We start from the raw sequence: 24,309 nt of genomic DNA on the forward strand, positions 1-24,309 counted from the left end.
TGAAGTGGCTGATCAGCCTGGGGCAGACCTCCCATGTAACTGGGAGGAATGGTGGAAAGAGAGGCACGGATTTCAGAGGATACAAGTCCACCCAAAAACTGGAAATAACTCTCATAGATTTTGCTCTCTGGGCTTCTGCTGTGAGGATACCAGCAACAGGATGAGTCACTTAAGTGGACATTAAGGGGCTTATTTGATAATGGCCCAGGAAGGCTATGGAATCCCACATATTAAATGCCCAACCCCTTTCATTTGCTACCAAACTCAGCATGGGAGAGGGCATTAAATTTTGCCACAAATCCTAGATAGGAGTGTGGCGACTAGGGGATTTTCACAGTAACTTCACTGAAGTATTAATGTAAGCCTACATGTGACATTAATAAATAGCTTTAAAACTGACCTCTAAAAATAAACTTGTATGTCCCCAGGACATTAGCTGAGTTTCTGGATTAATAGTCTAGTGATCATACCACAAGGCCATTACCTCCCTTAAATCTGATTAGCCCTCAGTCTGCTCAACACTATTGTTACCACTGATTTACTTAAAAGTAAATGACTCAACTTGCAAAAGCAAATTATAATGAAAAGAAGAACTTCTGTTTTTTTATTATGATTCTGAAGATAGCCAAGTGTTAAATGAAGGCTATCATCCTTCCCTAACTTTCAAAATAGAAGATAAGGAGCCAGCAGCCTCGGGGAACAGAGATAGCTGTTGTTCCGAAGTCAATCAATGTTAAGATATCTTGCTGGTGAACAATAGGAACACATTTTATGCTCGATTGATCATTTTTAGTTTCTTTCAAGTGTCAAAATAAGATAGCTGTTCTCTATCAGGTAACAAGCAATTGCAAGCCTTTATCCTTTCGTCATCCATGGTGGTAAACATGTTAACACTTGTTGCAAATAAATTATTTGAATGTCAAGGAAATGAAACTTTAACAACCCAGTGGCCATCTTCTGTTTTTGTTTCTTAGTCTTCTATTCAACTTGCTTCAATGATTGAAGGAAGAATAAAAGCTCCAGAAGACAATGTGTACCCACTTAAATTCGATTGGGGTGACATTGGGCTATGCCTGTATCAAATTAGCAGCCAATTTTTCACTGTGTCTGACCTACTTTCCACTGACACTCCCAGCACAATTGTTCAAACCCCTTTGTCCACCATTCATTCCTCACTCTTGCTGTTGCTTTTCACTTGGTTTGAAATTAAAAGTCTTAGCAACATTTTCCAAGTCGATGGAAAATAAATAAAACTGTTGCAGCATATGATGCACAGCTGGAGTAGACTAATTTTATGACCCCCTGCATCCCCTCTTCACCTGCAATGTTTCAGTCAATTTGCACTTTTTAAACAGACAGAATCATAGAATCCCTACAGTGCAGCAGGAAGCCATTCAACACATTAAGCCTGCTCTGACAACATTCCCACCCAGGCCCTATCCCCATTACCCCATGTATTTATCCTGATAATCCCCCCGACACTAAGGGGCAGTGGGGAGGCAATGGCTTAGTGGTGCTATCACTAGACTATTAATCCAGAAACTCAGCTAATGATCTAGGGATCCAAGTTTGAATCCCACCAAGGGATAAGACAGTAGAATTTGAATTCAATAAAAATATCTGGAATTAAGAATCCACTGATGACATGAAATCAGGTCGATTGTTGGAAAAAAAGAACATCTGTTTCTCTAATGTCCTTTAGGAAAGGAAATCTGCCATCCCCACTTGTCTGGCCTACATGTGACTCCATAACCACAGCAATGTGTTTGACTCTCAACTGCCATCTGAAATGGCCCAGCAAGCCATTCAGTTGTATCAATCACTACTGCAATGCTTAAATAAGGACCTCACAGCCGCATTCTCAAGATCAACTAGGGACGAGAAATAAATGCTGGCCAGCCAGCGTCTTCTATGTCCTACGAATAAATAAAAGATTTAGCATGGCCAATCAATCTAACCCACACATCTTTGGAGTGTGGGAGGAAAATAAAGCACGCCGAGGAAACCCATGCAGAGAACATGTCAACTCCACACAGTCAGCTGAGGCTGGAATTCACATTTTTCATTCATTCTACATCCAAGGTGGTACAAAAGACCCACAGAATGTTGGTAAGGTGAGGAGTTAGAAGTTTTACTGTGAGTTGTTCGGAGTTGTGGTAGAGGTCATTTCTGATATTTTGTTTGGTATTTTGGAGAAATTTCTGATTTTTTTTGTCATTGGCTGAGAGTTTCTGCGGGAAGGCCTCTGCAGTGAAGAAACCTGGACCACTATCTGGACATTTAGGGGTTGTATAATCTTCTGCAGGGACCTCCTCCTCAAGAAGAAGGAGATAGGGCAAAAAAGAGAAGAAGACAGTTGTCTGTACACACCATCCTAGAATCAGCCTTATGTACCAAGAGGAGCAGCCAGAAGGGGTGGAGGATTAGCAGGAATCACAAGGTCTGAAGAAGGCATCATTATCCAGTAAATAAAGCATACAGGCAGTGATCATGTCTCTTTGAACAAGGCAGATGTTGGATGCCTCAGAAGGCCCTGCCTCTCCAGGAACATTGTCTCCTCAATATGCAAAATTGCCTCCAATGGCAAGTTAACTGTGACCCTGAAATGTTTATGCCTCTGGGTCTTTCCAGTGATCAGATTTAAGTGGTGTCTCACAATCCATTGCTCACAGCTACAGCAAGTTGGTCACAGATGCTGTGTTCCAAAGGGTCAGCACCTTCATTTATTTCAAGACTGTTGAGACCAAGCAGGCAGAGTGAGCCAAAGGCTTTGCTGCAATTGTAGGATTCCCCACATTCAGGGAGTCATTGACTACCCACCTGTGCCTGTAAAGATGCCAGTAGAGGAGCAGGATGCCTTTGTCAATAGAAAGTGTTTCCAATCCCTCACGTCCAGGTCATTTATGACCACAAAAATCAGACTCTGCAGGTTTGTTGCCAGGTATCCAGGAAGCTGCTGTGTTGTCTGCAGCCTGCATCACACTCGGGTTCCAAGGCTGTTCATTGATTCACGGGTGTTTGGTTTATGATGGGAAAAGGGCTTTCCGTTGAAAAGGTGGCTGATGATGAGATACTTAAGGACTGCAGCCAAGGAGAGCTGCAACCTCAGTCATGTCCACAATGCTTAGAATTGAGAGGGCCATAGGCCTACTTGAGATGAGGTTTTGCTACCTTGGTGATTCAGGGGGATCATTTCAATAAACTCTTTAACATAAGAACATAAGAAATAGGAGCAGGAGTAGGCCATCTAGCCCTTCGAGCCTGCCCCGCCATTCAATAAGATCATGGCTGATCTGTTGTGGCTCAGTTCCACTTTCCCGCCCTCTCCCCATAACCCTTAATCCCCTCTCTTATCAAGAACCCATCAACCCACTTCTTAAAAATATTTAGCGAGGCAGCCTCCACCACTTCAACGGGCAGAGAATTCCAGAGATTCACCACCCTTTCAGTGAAGAAGTCCCTCCTCAACTCCGTTCTAAACCGCCTCCCCTTTATCTTGAGGCTGTGCCCCCTAGTCCTACTGTCTTTTTTGAGCGGGAAGAGTCTCTCCACCTCTATCCTATCCATCCCATTCATCATCTTATACGTCTCAATGAGATCTCCCCTCATTCTTCTAAACTCTAACGAGTACTGTAGTCTGCAGCTCACTAGACAATCTTGCACTCTGGAGGGGTAGGGGAACCCACTGGAGAATAAAAACAGCAATGCTAGTGCAGACACCAGAGAGGATGATTCAAGTGCTGAACCTGAGGAGGAGCCACTAGAGCCCCAGACTGAAGAGCAAGATCCCACTGTGAGGATACTCATGAGAGGCATGGAGACCAGGGAGACCTTGATGCACAAGACTGCCAGTTAGGAATCATAAGTTCCCTACAGGGCAGAAGCAGGCCATTCGATCCATTGATTCTATGTCAACTTTCCAACAGAGCATTCAAATTCAACTAACTAAAGGCCAATTTACTATGGCCAATCCACCTAACTCACACAGATTTGGACTGTGGGGGGAAATCGGAGGACCCAGAGGAAACCCACACAGGCATGGAGAGAACGTGTGAACTCCACACAGACAGAAACCCAAGCCTGAAATTGAACCCGGGTCCCCTGGCATTGTGAGGCAGCAGAGCCAACCACTGTGCTACCGTGTCGCCCAAAGCAAGTTATCGAAGTTAGGGCAAGAGAGATGCCACCAGACTGATTGGTCCTGATAAAACACTCATTTCATCCTTAACTCAAGTCCTGATCTCAGAAATAAATCTTGCAGCACTTCTCTTGTGACACATAACTTCCAGGCCTCCTCCCCAACAATTGCATGAAGCAGACTATGGCCATTGCGTATTATCTAACAATTTAATAATTGAAGTAAAGATACGAGTTCAATATTACACATGTGCCAAGGACAAGGTATTCACCTGTGAGATCCCTGATGTGATCACATTGACTTCATTTTCCATTTCCAAGTGCTTGGTGTTCCCTTCTCACTGGCAGCTGGATTGGAGCCAGGCTGCTGACTTTGGTGGATCTTGGTGATCTTTGACACTGTTGTGTAGTCACTAGGGTCTGTGAGGGCCCTATCTCTATGGGAGAGACCAGCACCATGTCTGGGCACTCCTCAATCATCGCAGTCTCCTCAGGTGCCACAGTCACTGGAAGAGGGGAGGAGAAGCTGCTACCATCATCAAGAGTGCCCTGATGGGGGCAACTTTGTCTGTCAACATGAAGTTTGTTTGAATGTCCTTGCTCATCTTGGATGGAAGGATGGGCAGCTGGCAGAGTGACCAAATGCCCCATCCATTTCTCACATTGGCACTGACTTGCTGGGGCCAGTACCAGTGTGTGGGTTGGCAGGCCTGAATACCAGCCCAGAAAAACCTGAATGGGCTCTTGGAGCTGCCTGTCCATGAGAGTTTCCAGACTTTCTGTGGAGGAGGCTGTGCTTTCAGAGCTCTGGACTAACACAGTGCAAATGGTACAACAAAGGGATTTCTGAGTGCGCAAGAGGATTGTAGGGCTGGAGTTTATTTACTGAAATAAGGAGATGTAAAACTTTAAATTTGAGCCATTGGAGGATTGGAAACCATTGTGGGCAACAAGCACACCGGTAATGGTTTGGGAGAGGCGATGGCTAGTGGTATTATCCAGGTTAAAGTCCAACAGGTTTATTTTGGTAGCACAAGCTTTCAGCGTGCCATTTCTTCAGCTGAGTTACTGAGTTACCATTTCTGATGGAAAGCAGAGGGAACCTACTGAGATAGGTGAAAGACAGAGATGAATCTGACAGAATTGTTTGACCAGGGATATTTTATTCCACACATAACTGCTTCCAGAGGTGACTTAATCTGATTGTGATGAAAGGCCAACAGTCTAAAACAATAGCTTTGGTCCAAATTTCTGTTGCAATTAGCGGTAAAAATTAAATATTCGCTACTTGTGCACATCAGGAGTCAGAGTCTGAACATTCCTTATACTTACCCAGGGATTCAAACTTCCAATGGCCAGAGATGCATTGCCCAGAACCTTCGTGGATATCTCAGACTTTGGCTTTGCCATTGTAGACTTAGCCCCTAAACTTGCCTACAGATTTAATCCAAGATGCTCACTGTGTTACTCACAGACATTGAACCTGCGCTGAAAGTCATTAGCAGCTGAAGCTGTACCTGGAAGAACTTGAATTGTATTTAAAAGTAAATTTGTTGGACAGTTAATACCATGCAAACCCACCCTCCCCACCATCCTCTACAGTTTTCCTATGAGAATGTCCATGAGGGGGAAAGTGTAAATCAAAAACAGAAAACGCTGGATAAACTCAGCAGGTCTAACAGCATCTGTGGAGAGAGAATAGAGCTAAAGTTTCAAATATAGATGATCCAGATTCGAAACATTGGCTATATTCTCTCTCCACAGATGCTGAGTTCCTCCAGCATTTTCTGTTTTTGTTTCAGATTCCAGCACCCGCAGTATTTTGCCTTTAACTTCAAGTGTAAGTCTTCACAAAAGAACTCTGGGATCAAATATCTTTCAGTGACCTCGATTGCGAGGAAAGATGTATTTTATTTTTATCTGAAGTGTTGTGAGAAGAAGCTTTCCATCAAAAGCATAGCTGCAATAATCGCAAATTCTATTTCTTGATCTATATCACAGTGTGAAAGTTTGTGCAGCCAACTATGAAAAAGTTGACTGTCATCAGTTATTTTGGGGATAGAATTGCTTAAACTTGGGAAAACTCAGTATTTTTATCTGTTATCGAGTCATTTTCAAGTAGCAATAGGTTGTCACAGTGCCACAGTAGATAGCATTGCTACCTCACAGTATCAGGGACCCAGGTTCAATTCTGGGCTGGGGTGACTGTCTGTGTGGAGTCTGCACATTCTCCCCATGTCTGTGTGGGTTTCCTCAGGGTGCTCTGGATTCCTCCCGGAGTCTGAAAGATGTGCTTTTTAGGTGCATTGGTAAATTCTCCCTCAGTATACCCGATCAGGCACCAGAGTATGGTGACTAGAGGATTTTCACAGTAACTTCATTGCAGTGTTAATGTAAGCCTAATTATCACACTAATAAAATAAGACTTAAAAAAAACTTATTGGTCATGCAAATATCATTGTGTCATGTATCATGAGGCAAAGATGATACAGATCACTTTACAAGGACCACTTTAAACAGGATCTTTGTGATTCGATTCACTTTGTGCGTCGGTGGCATTTTCTTCTCACTAACATTGAAAGCCATTTCATTTTCTCCTAAACTTGAGTTTCCAACCTGCTGTAACTGCAAAGTAAGGAGAATTGGTTTTGTGCAATTATCAGCACGCTCTTCAATCACCCAGGAGCAAGTCTTGAATCACCCAAATTGATGAGATCAAAGTCTTTCCTTTCCAACATCCACAGGAGTCCTAAATGAAGAGTGTTTGGGCAATCTCGGATTGGCTCCTTGTGCACTTGGCTCGGCAGCACAATCAGTACATGATGTGGAAGTACCAGAAACAAACCGAGCAATCTAATTCAGTTAGCATTAAAACAAAAGACATTTACTTTAAGATAAGACATGTTTTTACCAACAGTGAATGAAGCACCTTGCTTGTGACTAAGGTTGATTTGATTTTTTGATTAATAAGCCCATAGGTAATGTGCAGGAGTTACCTTATTGTGCACTATGTGCTGGACCACAGCTACCTACTTTGCCCTACTTCTGACAATTCAAAGATAGGACAAGTTACTATTCAACATCTTCTGGTTTGATAAATTGTTTTTCTTATTGCAGATAGTCTTCTGTGCAAAATATGCTTACCTCATCCTTCTGCTGCCTAGTTCCAAACTTGTGATGTAAACTGCTTTGAAACTCAAGTCATTTTAACATGAAACTATTTTTCCCAAAAACTAGCATTTAAACTTTTCTGTTCCTTTCTTCCATGCCACATGTGTGAGAGTGGGAGCAGAAGTGCTCATTACAGATGCATCCCTTTTTAAACAAATTAGCACAGAATAAACTAGGATAAATTTAGCATGTAGCTTTATTCTATGCTAAATATCAAGTTTCCAGATTTTGCTGCAGCCATATGAATCATTGTCCTCAGATGACATGGTGATTTTAACCTCGCAATTCAAAAGCAAATGCTTTTTTTCTGTATGAAAAGCTTTGAAAAAAAATGTTATTCACAAAGTCTTGTTCCATCTGGGTCAGGATGCTCTTGCGTGAGGCTCCTTAATAATTACTTCCAACTGTTGCCTCCTCAGGGTTTTGGAGACCCGTCAGGAGAATATTGGCTCGGAAATGAATTTGTTCACCAGCTCACCAGCCAGTCCCCTCATGTTCTGCGTATCCAGCTGAAGGACTGGAATGGGAATGAAGCATTTGCTGTCTTTGACCATTTCTCTCTGGAAAATGAGGAGCAGAAGTATCGGTAAGTTTCCTTTGAGAGATGATTTGAAGGGGAGAATGCCTTCGCCAAAGGCTGTTGATGATTGAGCTGCACTTTCATCATCCATTGGAAGTGTAAACTGAGACGTTAACATTTTTTTTGCTGGAAAAATATGTTTTCTGTGCCTTCCTGACCCCACACCACCTTCGTGTGACCTTTTGGTGGGTTGCAAAGACCTTGGTGCAAAACTCACACTCGTTCCTCCCAAGGTCAGGACCCACACAATCCCCATGTGTTTTTGAACACGGGATTCATCATAAGGATCTGTCCTGCAAAGTTAGGTAACCCTTACATTGATCAACATTGTGTAATTATGATACACATTATGGCATGCTTCCAGTTGTTCGAAGTGCTATCATACAAATATACGAACAAGGAACAGGAGTGGGTCATTCAGTCCCTCGAGCCTGCTCCGCCATTTAATAAGATCATGGCTGATCTGATAGTAACCTCAGATTTGCATCCCACCTAACAACCTATTATATCCCCCCCCCCGCTCACTAAGAATCACCTCTACCTTAAAAGAGCGAAAAAAAGCCATCTCATAGAAACATGGAAACATAGAAACTAGAAGCAAGAATAGGCCATTCGGCCCTTCAAGCCTGTTCTGCATTCATTCATTTTGATCATGGCTAATCATCAAATTCAATATCCTATCCCCTATTACCCTCCTTATCCCTTGATCCCTTGAGCCCCCAAAAGCTATATCTAATCTCTTCCATTTTAAATGAGCCAGCCCCAGTTTTTAAACAGCAATCCATACTTCTAGTTTCTCCCACATCCACCCTGTCAAGCCTCCTCAGGATCTTATATGTTAAAATTGGGGCGGTACGGTAGCACAGTGGTTAGCACTGCTGCTTCACAGCTCCAGGGTCCTGGGTTCATTTCCTGGCTCGGGTCACTGTCTGTGTGGAGTTTGCACATTCTCCTTGTGTCTGTGTGGGTTTCCTCCAGGTACTCCAATTTCCTCCCACAAAGTCCGATGATGCGCGGGTTAGGTTGGTTGGCCATGCTAAGAAATTGCCACTTAGTGTCCAAGGATATGCAGGTTAGAGGGATTAGTGGGTATAATATGTAGGGATAGGGGGGTAGGGCCTGGGTGGGATTGTGTTCAGTGCAGACTTGAAGGGCCTCTTTCTGCACTGTAGTATTCTATGAAAATCAATTTTTCTCTTATTTTTCCAAACTCCAATGGATATAAGCCCCTACAGGAGTCATTCTTTTTTTCTCATGTCGAAGACAATGTGCTTGAATTCAGAATTTTAAAAGATTGTTTGAGGTTCAATTTTTGCAATGACATTAAAACAATTTCCATTGTTATTGCAATATTGTATGTTCTTGAGGGCTATACATAGAACATATTGTACGTATTGAGTAGCCCTGAAAGATAGATGGGGGCATGGATGTGACATGTGAAAATTGATAGGGAAAGGGGTGGCATGGAGAGCTTGGGGAGATAGAGACAGCATCAGTGATCTAAGGGGGAATGAGGGGACATGGAAGTGAGGGAATGTGGGCAATCTGAGGTGCCATGGGGTGGGGGCATGGGTACTCTGAGGGATCATATGTTGCATGGAGTGGGTGGGGATTGAGGAGGTTAAGGTTTGTTGGTGTATAAGCAAAGTTGGGAGCTAGGCTATTGTGTTGGAGAACTGAGGCTGGTATTTTAACCCTGCCACTGGACTCACACTCCTCAAACATTCCATCACGGCTTCAAAAATGCACTTGAAAATGATTCCCAAGTCCACAGAAGGATTCAGTGGCTAGCTTCTGAGCAGACTCACTAGCTCTGAATCTCAAATAATAACTTGTTCTGTATTGTTTGTGTATGATCACTGTACTGCAAAACATTTAAAATTGTCCAAATGCAGTTTTATTTACAAAATACAATTCGATATGATCCATAATTATCTTTACTCACTTTGGTATCTCAATTCCACTCTAATCCTTCAAGACTTTAATTAGAGTCAAGTTTTTGTCATCTTTCCCAATGTCTCCGCTTTTGTTCAATGTCAATTTTCTATCTGATTAAGCTCTTGTGAAGTTTTTTGTACATTTTAAGCATTGCTGAAATGCAGATTGTTATTTATTGCACAACAGGGCAACAATAGGTAAGGCATGCTTTGTTTAATCATGTTTCTGATATTCAGTCCCTGAATTCAGTGTTAGTTGGACTGGACCACTGATACCCCGATGTCAATTGGGCTTTTTAAAAATTCTTCGATGGCCTTGCCTTTGTAAAATGCCACCTACTTTGACAATGAGATAGAGAACTTGTTGGACACAAGGTCATAGCATGATGTCACACTGGCTACACTGCTGCCCCACAGTAGGGACCCGGGTTCAATTCTGGCCTTGGATGACTCTGTGGAGTTTGTACATTCTCCATGTGTCTGCATGGGTTTTCTCTGGGTGCTTCGGTTTCCTTCCACAGTCCAACAACGTGCAGGTTGGGTAGATTGGCCATGCTAAATTGCCCCTTAGTGTCAAAAATGTATAGGTTAGGGGGATTAGTGAAGTAAATGCATGAGATTATGGGAATAGTGCCTCAGTAAGATGCTCTTTCAGAGAGTCCGTACAGACTCAGAAGGCTGAATGGCCTCTTACACTGTAGGGATTCTATGATTCTATGTTTGACTTCTCTCTGGCTTGCAAGCACACTGTGTCACTTTATTGGTAAACTATTGCTGGAGGCGAAATTCAGTCTTTGTGCATGAGTACAAATAACTCGGATCGACTGTACTTTTCCTCCTTGGATTCATTATTATCCTGAAATATCCCTTACAATTTCTACAAGTACATTATAACCAAAGAAATAAAAGCAATACTTTGCTACTTAATGTACAATCTGATCATTTATTTTTATATGTCTTTGTGTGTTTATTTTCAATAGCCTGACCACTCATTTTCTTTGATGAGATATGGCCAGAATAAAACATCTAAGTGATTTTGCCTTTCAGACAGCACATGAACAAATAGAGTAACACTGATGATTGGACTTGCTTTTAATTTAATCATTATAACTTGTTTTTGCAAAATAATACAGAAGGATTCCAGAAACAGGAAATGTATTTACATAAACGCTTTCTCAAGTTGTCCCACATCACTTTACAGCCATAAGAGTATTTTTTGAATTCCAGTTGTAATTTATGAAAATATGTCTATTTTGAAAATACATAGCTATTTCTGATAAACAGCCCATTACAATGGCAGCCAATTTGCACACAGCAAACTCCCATTTAAAATATTATGATAATAATTTGATTTGATTTGAATTGATCTGTTATATTATTGTGACATGTGTTAGTGTAGAGTGAAAAGTATTGTTTCTTGCACGCTATATAGACAAGGCATATCGTTCATAGAGAAGGAAAGAACATTGTGCAGAAAATACTCTTGCAGTCATATTAGGGTGTAGAGAAAGATCAACTTAATGCAAGTTTGGTCCATTCAAAAGTCTGATTGCAGCAGGGAAGAAGCTGTTCTTCAGTCGGTTGGTTCATGACCTCAGACTTCTGTGTTTTTTTTCCCAATGGAAGATGGTGGAACAGAGTGTGTCCAGGGTGTGTGTGTTGTACTTGATGATGCTGGCTGCTTTGCCGAACAGGAGTAGAGAAGTGTTGGCAGAGTCAATGGAAGGGAGGCTGGTTTGCATGATAGACTTCACTCACGACACTTTGTAGTTCACTATAGTCTTGGACAGAGTAGGAGCCATACCAAACTGTGATACAAATGACACAAAAACAGAAAATGCTGGAAAATCTCAGCAGGTCTGACAACATTTGTGGAGAAAGGATAGAGCCAATGTTCTGAATCACGCTGACACTCCATCAGAGCCAGAGAACATTTTTAGTGATGTTAATTGAGGGACAAATGTTGACCAAGCTAGCAGAGGATGCCCACTGCTCATCTTCAAAATAGCAAATTGCCGATCATGCCATACTCCCACTGCAGCGAAGTCAGAGAATTTGGCAGCCAGCCAAGTCTCCATTCACGGCAGTGGGATGGGAAAATCCCACCGGTGTGAATGGTGTTAAGATTTCAGCCTTTGTGTCTATCTAAGCAAGCAAACAAAGCTTTGACTTAACCTTGTTCCTGAATCATTGACCATCAGACAATAAGAGCATAAGACAGTGGAGCAGAATTAGGCCACTCAGCCCATCGAGTCTGCTCCTCCATTAAATCATGGCTGAAATTTTTCACATCCCCATTCTCCTGCCTTTTCCGCATAACCCCTGATCCCCTTATTAATCAAGAACTATCTACCTCTGTCTTAAAGGCGCTCAATAATCTGATCTCCACGGCCTTCTGCAGCAAAGAGTTCCACAGATTCACCACTCTGGCTGAAGAAATTCCTCCTCATCTCTGTTTTAAAAGATCATTCTTTTAGCCTAACGTTGTGCCATCTGGTTCTAGTTTTTCCTTCTAGTGGAAACATCCTCTCCACATCCACTCTATCCAGGCCTCATAGTATCCTGTAAGTTTCAATAAGCTCCCTCCCCCCCTAGTCTTTCTAAACGACAATGAATACAGACCCAGAGTCCTCAACCATTCCTTATACGACAAGCTCTTCATCCCAGGGATCATTCTTGTGAAACTCCTCAGTACCTTTTCCAAGGCCAGCACATCCTTCCTTAGATACGGGACCCAAATCTGCCCACAATACTCCAAATGGGATCTGACCAGAGCCTTATGCAGCCTCAGAAGTACATCCCTGCTTTTGTATTCTAGCCTCTTGACATGAATGCTAACATTGTATTTGCCTTCCTAACTGCCAACTGAATCTGCATGTTAATCTTAAGAGAATTTTGAATAAGGATTCCCAAGTCCCTTTGTGTTTCTGATTTCCTACGCAGTTCCCCATTTAGAAAATAGTCTTTGCCTCCATTCCTCCTTCCAAAAGTGCTTAAGCTCATACTTTTCCACATCGTATTTCATCTTTTGCTTCTTTGTCCACTCTCCCAACCTGTCCAAGTCCTCCTGTAGCCCCTCTACTCCCTCAGTACTACCTGTCCCTCTACATATCTTTGTACCATCTGCAAACTTAGCAACAGTGCCTGCAGTTCCTTCTTCCAAGTTGTTAATGTATATTGTGAAAAGTTTTGGTCTTAGCACTGACACCTGAGGCCCACCACTAGTCACCAGCTGCCATCCTGAAAAAGATCCCTTCATCCCCTCTTTGCCTTCTGCCACTCAGCCAATCCATTATGTATGCCAGGATCTTACCCTTAACACCGTGGGCTCTTAAGTTATTTAACAGTCTGCCATGCGGCATCTTGTCGAAAGGACTTTTCTTTGCTAAAATCTTCTTTGCTAAAATAAGACTGTTTTTGTCAACTTAAAATAATATCCACCTACCTCCCTGATCCTGACCTTCTTGGGAAAAGCCTGCCCTAGTAGCTTTCTGCTACTGTCGACATATTTTCGGCTCTTGTTTTGTCTTTGTGCCTCTTTCACAACCAAAGGAGAAAGACCCATCTAGTCAGCCCCTGTTGAGTTATCAAGCTTGGGGAATTTTCACGATGCATGTTAAACATTTATTATTAGCCAAATAATTGCTTATTGCTTTCAGACTTTGCAGCATCAACATTCAGTGACTTTGTTTTTAACAAAAAAACATTTCAAATATACCCTTTTGTTGGAAAAATGGGTCAAAAATATACCTGCAATAGCATTCTCACCAGGACAACATCGCTCTGCATTAGTTGTACTTAGATCTTGTAGTGTTCAGTTTCAGTAATAATTTGTTCATATTAACAGGCAATCTGCCAAATAACTTAAAATTAATCTCCTAACATTTGGTCCATCAGATTTAAAAAGTAACAGCCCAAGTATACTGAAATTGGAGTCAATGTTTTTGCAGCTTGTAATCTTTATTTGAAATATTAATTATGAAAATACATCGCTACTTCTGATAAATGGTCCATTATAATGGCAGCGAATATCACCCATATTTTTACAAAAAGAAGTACATCTTTTTTCCTTGCCTTTAAATTGGGCAGCTTTCTTGGAGGTCACAAGAGCAAGTGTGCATTGTTTGAGGATTAATCATATAATCTATATAAAAAGAGAAACAATAACTAAGTAAGAAAAATATTAACAACTAACTAATAGGTAACAACAACTAATAGGTAACAATTAACATTAACAACTCTGGAGGTGAGAGTAGAGTTCCCAACTGAGAATCTCTATTTAATTAACATCAAGTAGTCTATAAACTTCTTTATTGGTAAAGAGGCAACATCTACAATTTTCACTGAAATGAAGCTCGGGATTGCCAGTTGACCTTATGTCTGCGACTGTGAGCAACCTTGAAGATTTGTGCAGTGCTATAATGGTACATGTGCACACGTTGCCTAATGTGGATATTACCCATTACTGTACATTATGTATATTAGGTTTGCAACTTTACGCAGCAACAAGAAAACCCATTGAAATATTGGGCTAGATTTTGCACTCAGTGTTGAAGTAACAGCATATGCCACTGACTTGAAAAAAATCTGAGGATCTGGTGATCTCTGCAGTGCGGAGTCCTCCTTTCTCGATTGCAGTTTAAACCTGGGACCTTGTCAAGGGGAACTAGCATCTCATAGAATCATACAGTGCAGGAGGAGGCCATTCAGCCCATCAAGTCTGCAGCAACAACAGTCCTTGGTGTACAGCAGCATTGATGTCAGTAAGTAGGTAAGCAGCCAGTCAAATTGAGGCAGAAACATACAGAAAACCAGAACATGAAGGACACTTAAGGAATGAATTTTCCCGCCTTGCCTGCCAGCGGGATCTTCTGGTCCCACCAATGGTAAACACCCACCTACCCCCACTATGGGTTCCCTGGCAACAGAAGGTGCAAACTATACAAAACATTATAGACAGTAGCATGATTCTGCCACTGGCCAATGGTCAGCTGCCTTCACTGCCAGAAACCACCCCCCCCACCTCACCTTAATTTCCCCCCGCTTACAATTTAAAATTTTGCATTGCCAAATAAAGAAGCTAAAATGACGATTCTTTTTTTGAAAAAAGCAAGGATTTTATTTTGTCGTGATGGAGAAATTTGACATTCCACAAATATAAAATTAGCTTTTCCAGCTGAGTGACATTGTTCAGCAGTATTAATTAAGTGTCCAAACATGCAGTTGTATTTCATGCAACTTTTAAAAGGATGGCTTCAGTATGAGACCAGCCACAAACGAATGACAATTCTCATCAATTTGAAGATTTTCCCATTGATTGTCATCCACAAAACCCTCAACAACACTCCCTGTGGAGAAGTGCAGAATCACTGGGTTTCCATTTTTTTACTATTCGTCCATGGGCCAGTATTTATTGTCCATCCCTGAGGGCAGTTAAGAGTCAACCACATTGTGGATCTGAAGTCACATGTAGGCCAGACCAGATAAACACAGCACATTTTATTCCCAAAAGGACATTAGTGAACCATTTGGGTTTACCCAACAATTGACAATGGCTTCATGGTCATCATTTGGCTTTTAATTCCAGATTTTTATTGAATTCAAATTTTGCCATGGTGGGATTTGAACCCGGGTTCTCTACCAGGTGCCGGGTATCTCTGGATTACTAGTCCAGCGACAATATCACTCGGCCATTAACTCTCCACTAGATTCACTCTACTGTCCATGTGTGGACCCCAGACATTGTTGTTCCAGGTGTACAGTAATGATGGCAAATGCTAAAGGTTCTACTGCCATTCCAATGTAAAAACCATTACTTGGTCTGGCCTACATGTGACTCCAGAGCCACAGTAATATAGTTGACTCTCAACTGCCCTCTGAAATGGCCTAGTAAGCTATTCAGTTTCAAGAGCAACTAGGGATGGGCAATAAATGCTGGCTAGCCAGCAACACCCATGTCCCATGAATGAATAAAAATATATACAGTTGTGAGTATCTCTCAGCAGCAATGACCCATCACTATATCAGTACTGTTTATTAAGTGAAGCTTGACAGCTCTGCTTTCTGTGCAGGACAGGTGTAACAAACAAGTGTTGGATCACGTTAGCTATAGGGGAAGAGAGCGTTTTGATGCCTGCTAACTGTTGAAAACTCTACTCGTTCAAGTCAACATCATCAGACTTACACAAAACATTGTTTGGCAGGCTACAAAGAGAGCCAGCTTCTTTCTCCTGGACTCAGTTCAGTTCAAAACCTTTAAGATCCTCTATAACATGACGAGAGCCTTTGTACAGCTGCCAGTCTGCACATAATCTTGCCCAGAAAAGCACCACAAGCCTTGTTGGTATCTAAGCCAAACTGCCATGTTTATGTCAAGAACATAAGAGCTCTTGTAGCTGGAACTTAATGTTCTGTAAAAGGCCAAAAATAATTTGTACAGAGTATCAACAACAAAGCTTTGCATTTCTCTCTCAGACAATGGCCCAGTGACAGCGTATTCACATCACTCACTGTTATTAATGTGCAAATTAGCTCTCAAGTTCAGGTAAATAAAAGATTTGCATCATGCCATTATTTGACTCACACAAGCAGAATTTCAGCCTCAACCTCCCTGTTTATAAAAACATTCTGTATATGTGCATTAAACTTGGATTAAACTTGTTCCTTTCCCTTCTGTCTCTATTTCTCAATCCAGTCATTATTTATTTTTCTGAGGTTGAATTGAGTTCAAGTCTGTCACCCACAAATTCTATCATTCCATTTGTTTTCTCAATCCTTAATTCTGATGGGGTTAGGGGATGCACAGTTGGCTTCATTGCCCATTTAGATCCTAAATCCCTGATCATCATTAGAGTCATAGGCAGCAATCTTACCAGCTCATCGTTCCAGTTGATTGGTAAGATTGTGAGAAAGGCAGAAAACCATGTTCGTGCTCAATTTCTCACCTGTCATGATGATACTGGCACTGGATTGCTGGCATGATCAGCCTCGCACCTGGGAACATAGCACATATTGCACTGGGAGATTATGCACATGCGCAGCAGCACTCTCCAGCAGCCAGCAGCCGGCTTCCTGGTGTGAATAGACTCTATCTACTCTCCCTATTGACAAGAGTCACACTTTGCCTTTTTTTTTCCCTAAGTGTCATAAGATTTGAATTTTTCTATTGCTGGAAAAATTGGTGCGATTCTCTCCTGTTTTCATGCTCTTTTAGCACTTAGAATATTTTTGTTAAGACCATCCCCTTAGCGTTTACCAGCACAAGAAGAGGACCTTTGGCCCATTGTGTCTGTGTGAGCCATCGAGCACTTATCTATTCTAATCCCATTTTTCAGCACTTGGTCCATAACGTTGTGTGCCATGGAGAGCCGAGTGCTCATCTAAATGCTTCTTAAACCACCGCAACCTTACACATTCCAGGCAAGATGTTTCCAAGCTGAAGGGCACAGGGAAATGATACAATTTGTGGAATGCTACATTAAATTCTAGACTACTGTTATCGAGTAATTCTATCCCAAATATGCAGAATTTGAGATGGAGAGTTGATTGTCATGTGCTGAGCCACAATTGTTGCCATGTACAGTGCACTGCAGATATATCCTTTGTGTGATTATCTTCTGTACAAGAATGAATTCCCTGACCAAGGATTCTAGCGCCAGTAATTCTCAATAGTCTTTGCAAAAAAAATTACTCAATTTAGGGAAAATAACGTTTTGTTAAGTAAAATCCTTTTATTGTGGTTCATAGCAATTATTATAACCCCGGTCATAATCTGTTCATATAGCCATCTGTTAGCTGTTGATGCAAAACAGTGCTGAAACGATTGAAGCCAAGGCAAAAACTAGTGAGGAAAAGTTATAAATGGGATATTCTGCAAGACACGAAAGTTTCTAATTATTTTTATGAGGAGTTGAATCCATATCTTACAAATGATTGACAGCGTGCCTTAACGTTACGATACATCTGAGATTTAATTGGTGTTTCACGATCCGCAGGCTCCACTCTCTTGGTTTACAATGTCATCTGAAGCTCCTGAGTGTATGATAACCATCTGTTATGTTGAGTTAGAACCCACTGGTAATGCATTTCGCACTCAACAGAATACATCTGTAAAAAATAAAGGGAACAGTATCACCCAGACTTCTGAGACAATCCCTCTTGCAATCAGAATGTGAAAGAACAACCCAAGTGATCTCAGAAAGATGGGGGAATGTTCAGTGAGGACCCTTAATCCAAATGTGGAAGGATCCAGCTGGAAACCTAAGCCTTTTTTTTTATCATCTTCAATATAAACAGATGTTCTGTTTTGCTTCTAAATTCAGATTTGGAGTTCATCTTGTTTTTTTGTTTTCTGTTTTATGTTTGTATTTATTTTTACTCATTCAACGGATGTAGACTGCGCTGCTAGACTTACATTAATTTACATTGCTAATTGCCTTTGTGAAGGCGGAGAGCTGCCTTTTTAAACCACTGCAGTCCATGTGGTGTAGTTTCGTCCACAGTGCTGGTGGATAGGATGGGGAAAGTGGGATGGGGTGGGGGAAAGGTGGCTCCAGGTGTTCCAGGATTTTGACCCAGCGACAATGAACGAACGGCGATATATTTCCAAGTCAAGATGATGAGTGCCTTGGAGGGGAACTTGCAAGTGGTGGTGTTCCCATGCATCTGCTGCCCTGTCCTTCTAGATTATAGTGCTCGTGGGTTTGAAAGGTGCTACCTAAGGTTCCTGCAGTGCATCTTGCAGATGATACACACTGTTGCTACTGTGTGTCGGTTGTTGAGGAAGTAAATATTTGTGAAAGGGTGCCAATCAAGTGAATTGTTTCATCCTGATTAGTGTTGAGCCTCTTGAGTTTTCTTGGAAATGCACTCATCCAGGCAAGGGGATGTATTCCACTGCATTCCTGATTTGTGCCTTGTATATGGTAGACATGATTTGGGGAGTCATTAGGTGAGTTACTCACCACAGGATTCCTAGTCTCCTGTGCATTTGTCACCACAGTCGTTATATGGCTAGTCCAGTTGAATTTCTTGTCAGTGATAATTGCCAGAATGTTGAGTTGGTGGATTCAGTGAAGGTAATTGAATATCAAAGTTGTACTCTTTCTTGTTGGTGAGGGTCATTGCCTGGCATATGTACAGCACAAATGTAATCTGCCACATGTCAGTCTAAGTGTGGATATTGTATACATCTTGACCGTGGACTGCTTCTGTATCTGAGGAGCTGTAAATGGTGCTGAACATTGTGCAGTCATCAGCAAACATCCCCATTTCTAACCTTATGATGAAATATTGGTGTCAAGGCCAGTCACTCTCATCACTGGAGTTTTCAGGTGCTTCAAATAGTGACAATTAATTGTATTACTTTGTAGGAGATTTTACTATTTTAAAACAATGGGTTCATGTAGCCCAGACTGAATTCAATTGAAAAAAATAACTAATTTTTGCAATGGCAGTTCCAATACAAGTAGCATATTATGTCAATTATGTCAACAAAGTGGATTGGCATCTGCAGTGCTAAACATATTCTATACCCTCCTTCAATCTGGTCTAATGCATTCGCTGCTCCCAATACGGTCTACTCTACATTGGAGAGACCAAACGCAGACCAGGTGACTGCTTTACTGAATACCTTTGGTCTGTCCACAAGCAGGACCCAGGCCTTCCTGTCACTTACCACTTCAGCACACCACCCTGCTCTCCTGTCCACATGTCTGCCCTTGTCCTTTTGCAATGTTCTAGCAAACTCCAACACAAAGTGGAGGAACAGCACCTCATCTACCGATTGGGCACTTTACAGCCTTCTGGACTGAATATTGAATTCAACTTCAGAGCATGAACTCTCTCCTCCACCTTCACCCCATTCCCATTTATTTACTTTCCTTTTCTTTCATCCCATTCATCCATTTTATTATCTTCTTTTCTCACTTCCATTTTTCCCATTTCTCCATTCCAGCTCTCTTTCTTTCCATCCTGCCCCCTCCCCACCACCCCCCTACCCCCTGGCCCATCCCAATCCTTCAGTGCAACTGGCTCATTCCTCAGGCAGTCCTTTAACAATCTGTACCTCTGTTCTGCCATTCATACATTACATTCTGATCACTTAATGGACACCTTAGCACCTTCTCAGCCTTCTGTAACCTCATTTACATTCCCATTATCACATTCTACCCCCCGTCCCCACCCACCATCCCACCCTCATAGTATAAATCTCTGCTGATTGTCTTTGTTCTCAGTTCTGATGAAGGGTCATCCAGTATTGAAAAATTTGTCTCTATCCTCTCCGCACTGATATTGTCAGACCTGCTGAGATTTTCCAGCATTTTTTGTTTTTGGTTTTGTTTCATATTCCACATCCTGCTCTGTTCTACTGTATTGGTCCCAACTCCAGTAAGTTATTTCACCTTTACAATTATCAGTGGTGAAATCTTGCAACCCTCATCCCCAGGAATGGGCTGGTTAGCCATGAGGATGTAGCATTAAGTGCAGTGATGGTGGGGCCACTCTCATCACTTACCCGCCACTGCTGAAATTCTACCAATGGGGGACGTGCTGGGCAAGCCACCCATCCCCCGGTTCCCCTGCCTTTCGGTCAATTGATACCTGTACAATCTCAATTAATAGCCGTTTGGGGGCTTCCACCCACCAGCATTTTATCATCAACAAGGGTTGCCCAGGCCAGGTTGCAGCCTCTGGGCATATTGGAGTGGGTGCCTGGGGACGGTGGGAGGGTGGAAGGATGGGGGCTCCTTGTGCTTGAACCTCCTGTGCCCAACAGTGGACACCTGTGACATGGTAATTCCTGGTCTCTACTTATTTTCTCCCATATTCCACTCACCTTCAAACCTTGGCACTTGGTCACTGCGAAACACCTGAGTTATTTTTTTCACCCAGCTCCATATAATTCCTCATGGTTGGGGATTCTCTGCATTCCTAGCATTGGCCACCGGTCCCTGTGGCACTGCTGAGGTGAGAGAGCTGCCATCCATCAGATTGTCTGGCAGGTGGGACATCCTGCTAGATGGTGGCAGAAGTGTGGACTAAAGCCAATGAGCATGGCCATTAAATTGGCCCAGAGCTTAGCTGTCACATGTTGATACGCCTACTTGTCATTGTTAAACTGGAGGCAGGGCCACCACCTCTGCTTCGAATTCAATGCCAAGATTATTCCATTCTTTGAGAACATGGAATTAATTGACTGGGATTTTCTGGTCCTGTCATGGCAGGGCTATCTGCGGGAGACTCAGCAGCCCAGTCAAATGTCTGGCGGCTCGACTGGATGAGCCTATCAATGGACAGGGCTGGAAAATCCTTTCCCCTCTATTTTATTTTTGCCTCTATTTTCCAAAAAATATTCTTTCTGTTGTTCTCCTCCCCTTGTACTGAAATCAGGGAATTGGAAAACCTTTTATCAACAAATTAGGACATTAGCCCCAATTAATTCATCAGGTAGAATTTAAGGATGTTAGTGGTTGGTGCCCAACATTCTGATTATCGGTGTCTAACACACAGCCATTGACTCTCGAACTCCCACTGCCATTTAGCATTCATTTGTGCATTAATTGGCAGTGGGCAGGACTTTTATCTGCCTTAGCCACCTGTGAGGGCTGTTGGCCAATCAAATTGGCTGACAACTCTGCAACCCGGCCAGTCACAGTGCTGCAGAGGCCAGAGGGGGTAATGCGGAGGCCTGCATTGGACTAAATAAGCCCCAGGACCTTTGCAAAGATAAATACTGTGGTTGGGACGGGTGGGGGGGTTTGTTGCAAGGAGGGTACATGATATCCAGAGGGGTCAGGATAGGACAACCATGGGTAGGCCATGGACTGAGGTGGGGGGTTGGGGGGGTCTCTGAGGAGACATTCCGAGTTGTTAGAAGGTAACTGGTGATAACATTGGATTTGTTGTAATGTGACCAGTGGTAACAGGCTGTAAGATTCAACTGACCTAGTAAACCATGTAACCAATGACAGGGAATGAAGTGATGATCAGCTGACCATGTTGGGAATTGTCTTGTGCTTGGAATGAGCCTCAGGCTTGGAGTAATGAAGTTTCTTTATTAAACCTTTTCTTGGATTTATAAGCTGGAGTAAGTTTGGTTCTATTTTTTATTGTTTACAGTTGGAGAGTTCTTTCTGGATCAGCAAGAGTGAGCAACCGCCCCCTCCCCCCTTCCCAATCCAGATAGGGGAAACAACTTTTCTCAGTTCCCCACATGACCCGCACCCATTCATGCCAGCCTAAAAATTGAGGCTGGGTGCGATATGGCCCCTAATTGGCCATTAAGTAGTTTTAATGGGTGAATGGACAAGTTTGCCATCTGAAGCTGTGCCCAGCCAAGTATGAAAGTGTATCTGGATTTGAGGGGGTGGGTTCCCAGGAGGGTGGGGGTGGGGGGGAGGTTCCCATTCATCCAACCAGCCTCAGAACTCACCTGGAGGGAAAGCATAAAATTCTGCCCATAGGAGCACAATTGTACAATTGACCATAACCTTAACTTTCTTCTACTGAGGAACAAATTTAACAGCCTCAGCAAAATTTTAATTTATTTCAGTTCATTGGTCAATGAAATACCACCTTTTGTTTATTTTTCCAGTCTCTAGCAAAATTGGTCTCAGGTAAATTACTGCTTAACCCAAGGCTAAGTGTGGCTCCCTCTTGCTATGAGCTGGATTGAAGTGTTGGTGTATTACACTCCAGCAGGGATAGGGTACAAATTCACTGATTAACAACACATTAATATACTGCACAGCGTGCTATCAGAATTTTCATAGGATCATAGAATCATAGAACCCCTTTAGTGCAGAAGGAGGCCATTTGGTCCATCGAGTCTGCATCGACCACAACCCCACCCCAGGCTCTATCCACACATTTACGCCACTAATCCCTCTAACCTACACATCCCAGGACACTAAGGGACAATCTAGCATGGCCAATCGACCTAACCCATGCATCCTTGAACTGTAAGAGTAAACTGGAACACCCAGAGGAAAGCCATGCAGACATGGGGAGAATGTGTAAGCTCTATACAGCAGTAGTAAGCCTTTCCCACATGTTCATGTGTTGGACATATTGCCCTTGACTAACCACTTTGTCAAGGATTTAAAGTAAATTTGCGTTGAGCTCCACTGCCAGTCAATATGTGGCTGTGTTGAGTTCTATTGCTGTCAGAAGCTGATGATTAACTATTTGCAAAAAATATGAATGTGTTCCATAGTAGTTGGAACAATGCTAAGCATAAGTCTTGGATTAATGAAGTAACAATTTGCACAGTATGTCTTATGAATGAATCATCACAGTTAATAGAACAACTTGCGTCATTATTTCAAATTCAAGGCCAAAGTAGTTCTGCTTGACTTTTATTGTTCATGACTGATTTTTAGACTTGTCGGGTTCAGGAGGTTATAATTCAGGGGGTTGAAATACACACTTGACGAGAGCAGGCCCTTCAGATCCACTGTAACTCTGCAAGCATTTAAGAAATTCTAAAATAATTTGCCATTGGACAATTCCAACCAATTCATTTCTATATGGGATGAGGAGAAAATGACAGCCATCACCCAGTAAGCTTACTCTGCTTAACCTATCACCACAGGTACTTGACTGTGAAGAATTACGAGAATGGAAAGCTTCTAAGCCATGGACGTGTGACTGACTTAGCAGAACACCTTGAATATAGATTAGACAACAATGTTGTTGATTATATAAGACACTTAACTCCCTCCAATGACTGTTGTGTCAAATCTGTGGACAATTTTGTGCTGGGAAATGATAATCCATTATTTTAAATAGATTCCTTCCTTTATTAAATTGGCAGGCAGCAAAAATAAGTTGGGTGCATTTTTTCTGCTCCTTGACATTTTAATGGAAGCATTAACCTATTTAAATGACAGTCATTTTCAAGCACAACAATGCCCTCAAATTAACAGGAAATACTCACTCAAAGAGGACACAGCGATGCCTGGTGCAGGAAACAAGCAATTGGTACAGGAGGGGACACTTAAAGGGATCGGTGTTGTGACATATTGTGGCAAAGCTGGCTAAGATCAAGTGTAATATCGACATGCTGCACTTGGTTGAAGTCATTAGGTTACATTTCAGCTTCATTTGAAGCAATTTTTTAAAGCGGCATCTGGGCCTTTTGGCTAAGATACAAATGAGATCAAGCCTTGGAGGCGGAGCTACACCTACTCCAATCAGCTTGGATCATGTAGATCAAGCCCAAGACAGGAGGTGAGAGCCCTGTCTTGTCAGCTTGGATCGGGAATGTCCCAACTTGTTGGGACTCTGAATTGGCTTTAATTTGACTTGATTGGATTGGAATAAAGTTTAAAAAAAAATATTGTGGCAAAGCACAGAGATTTCATCAAACGTGTGTTAAATTTGACCCAGAACTGCTTGATGTTAACATGGTTAAAAGCAGGATTAATCTTTTTCTGAGGCAGCAAACTGCGAGTTGATTTAAAGGCCCTCATCGTGACTAAG

The 24,309-nt window shown here is 42.2% G+C and overlaps 1 protein-coding gene across 2 annotated transcripts in view; it reads left to right on the plus strand.

The window, feature by feature from the left end:
- The window catches only part of angpt2b (angiopoietin 2b), a 217,863-nt gene that overhangs the window by 148,353 nt on the left and 45,201 nt on the right, over positions 1-24,309 (plus strand). For both annotated transcript variants that reach the window (XM_080211209.1, XM_080211210.1), the window contains exon 8: positions 7,728-7,894. In XM_080211209.1, the coding sequence (XP_080067335.1) occupies positions 7,728-7,894 (167 nt within the window). The remainder of the gene's footprint in view (positions 1-7,727; positions 7,895-24,309) is intronic.

This window comes from Carcharhinus amblyrhynchos, chromosome 24 (assembly GCF_965287045.1).
Source record: "Carcharhinus amblyrhynchos chromosome 24, sCarAmb.v2.hapA, whole genome shotgun sequence".
Taxonomy (NCBI): domain Eukaryota; kingdom Metazoa; phylum Chordata; class Chondrichthyes; order Carcharhiniformes; family Carcharhinidae; genus Carcharhinus; species Carcharhinus amblyrhynchos.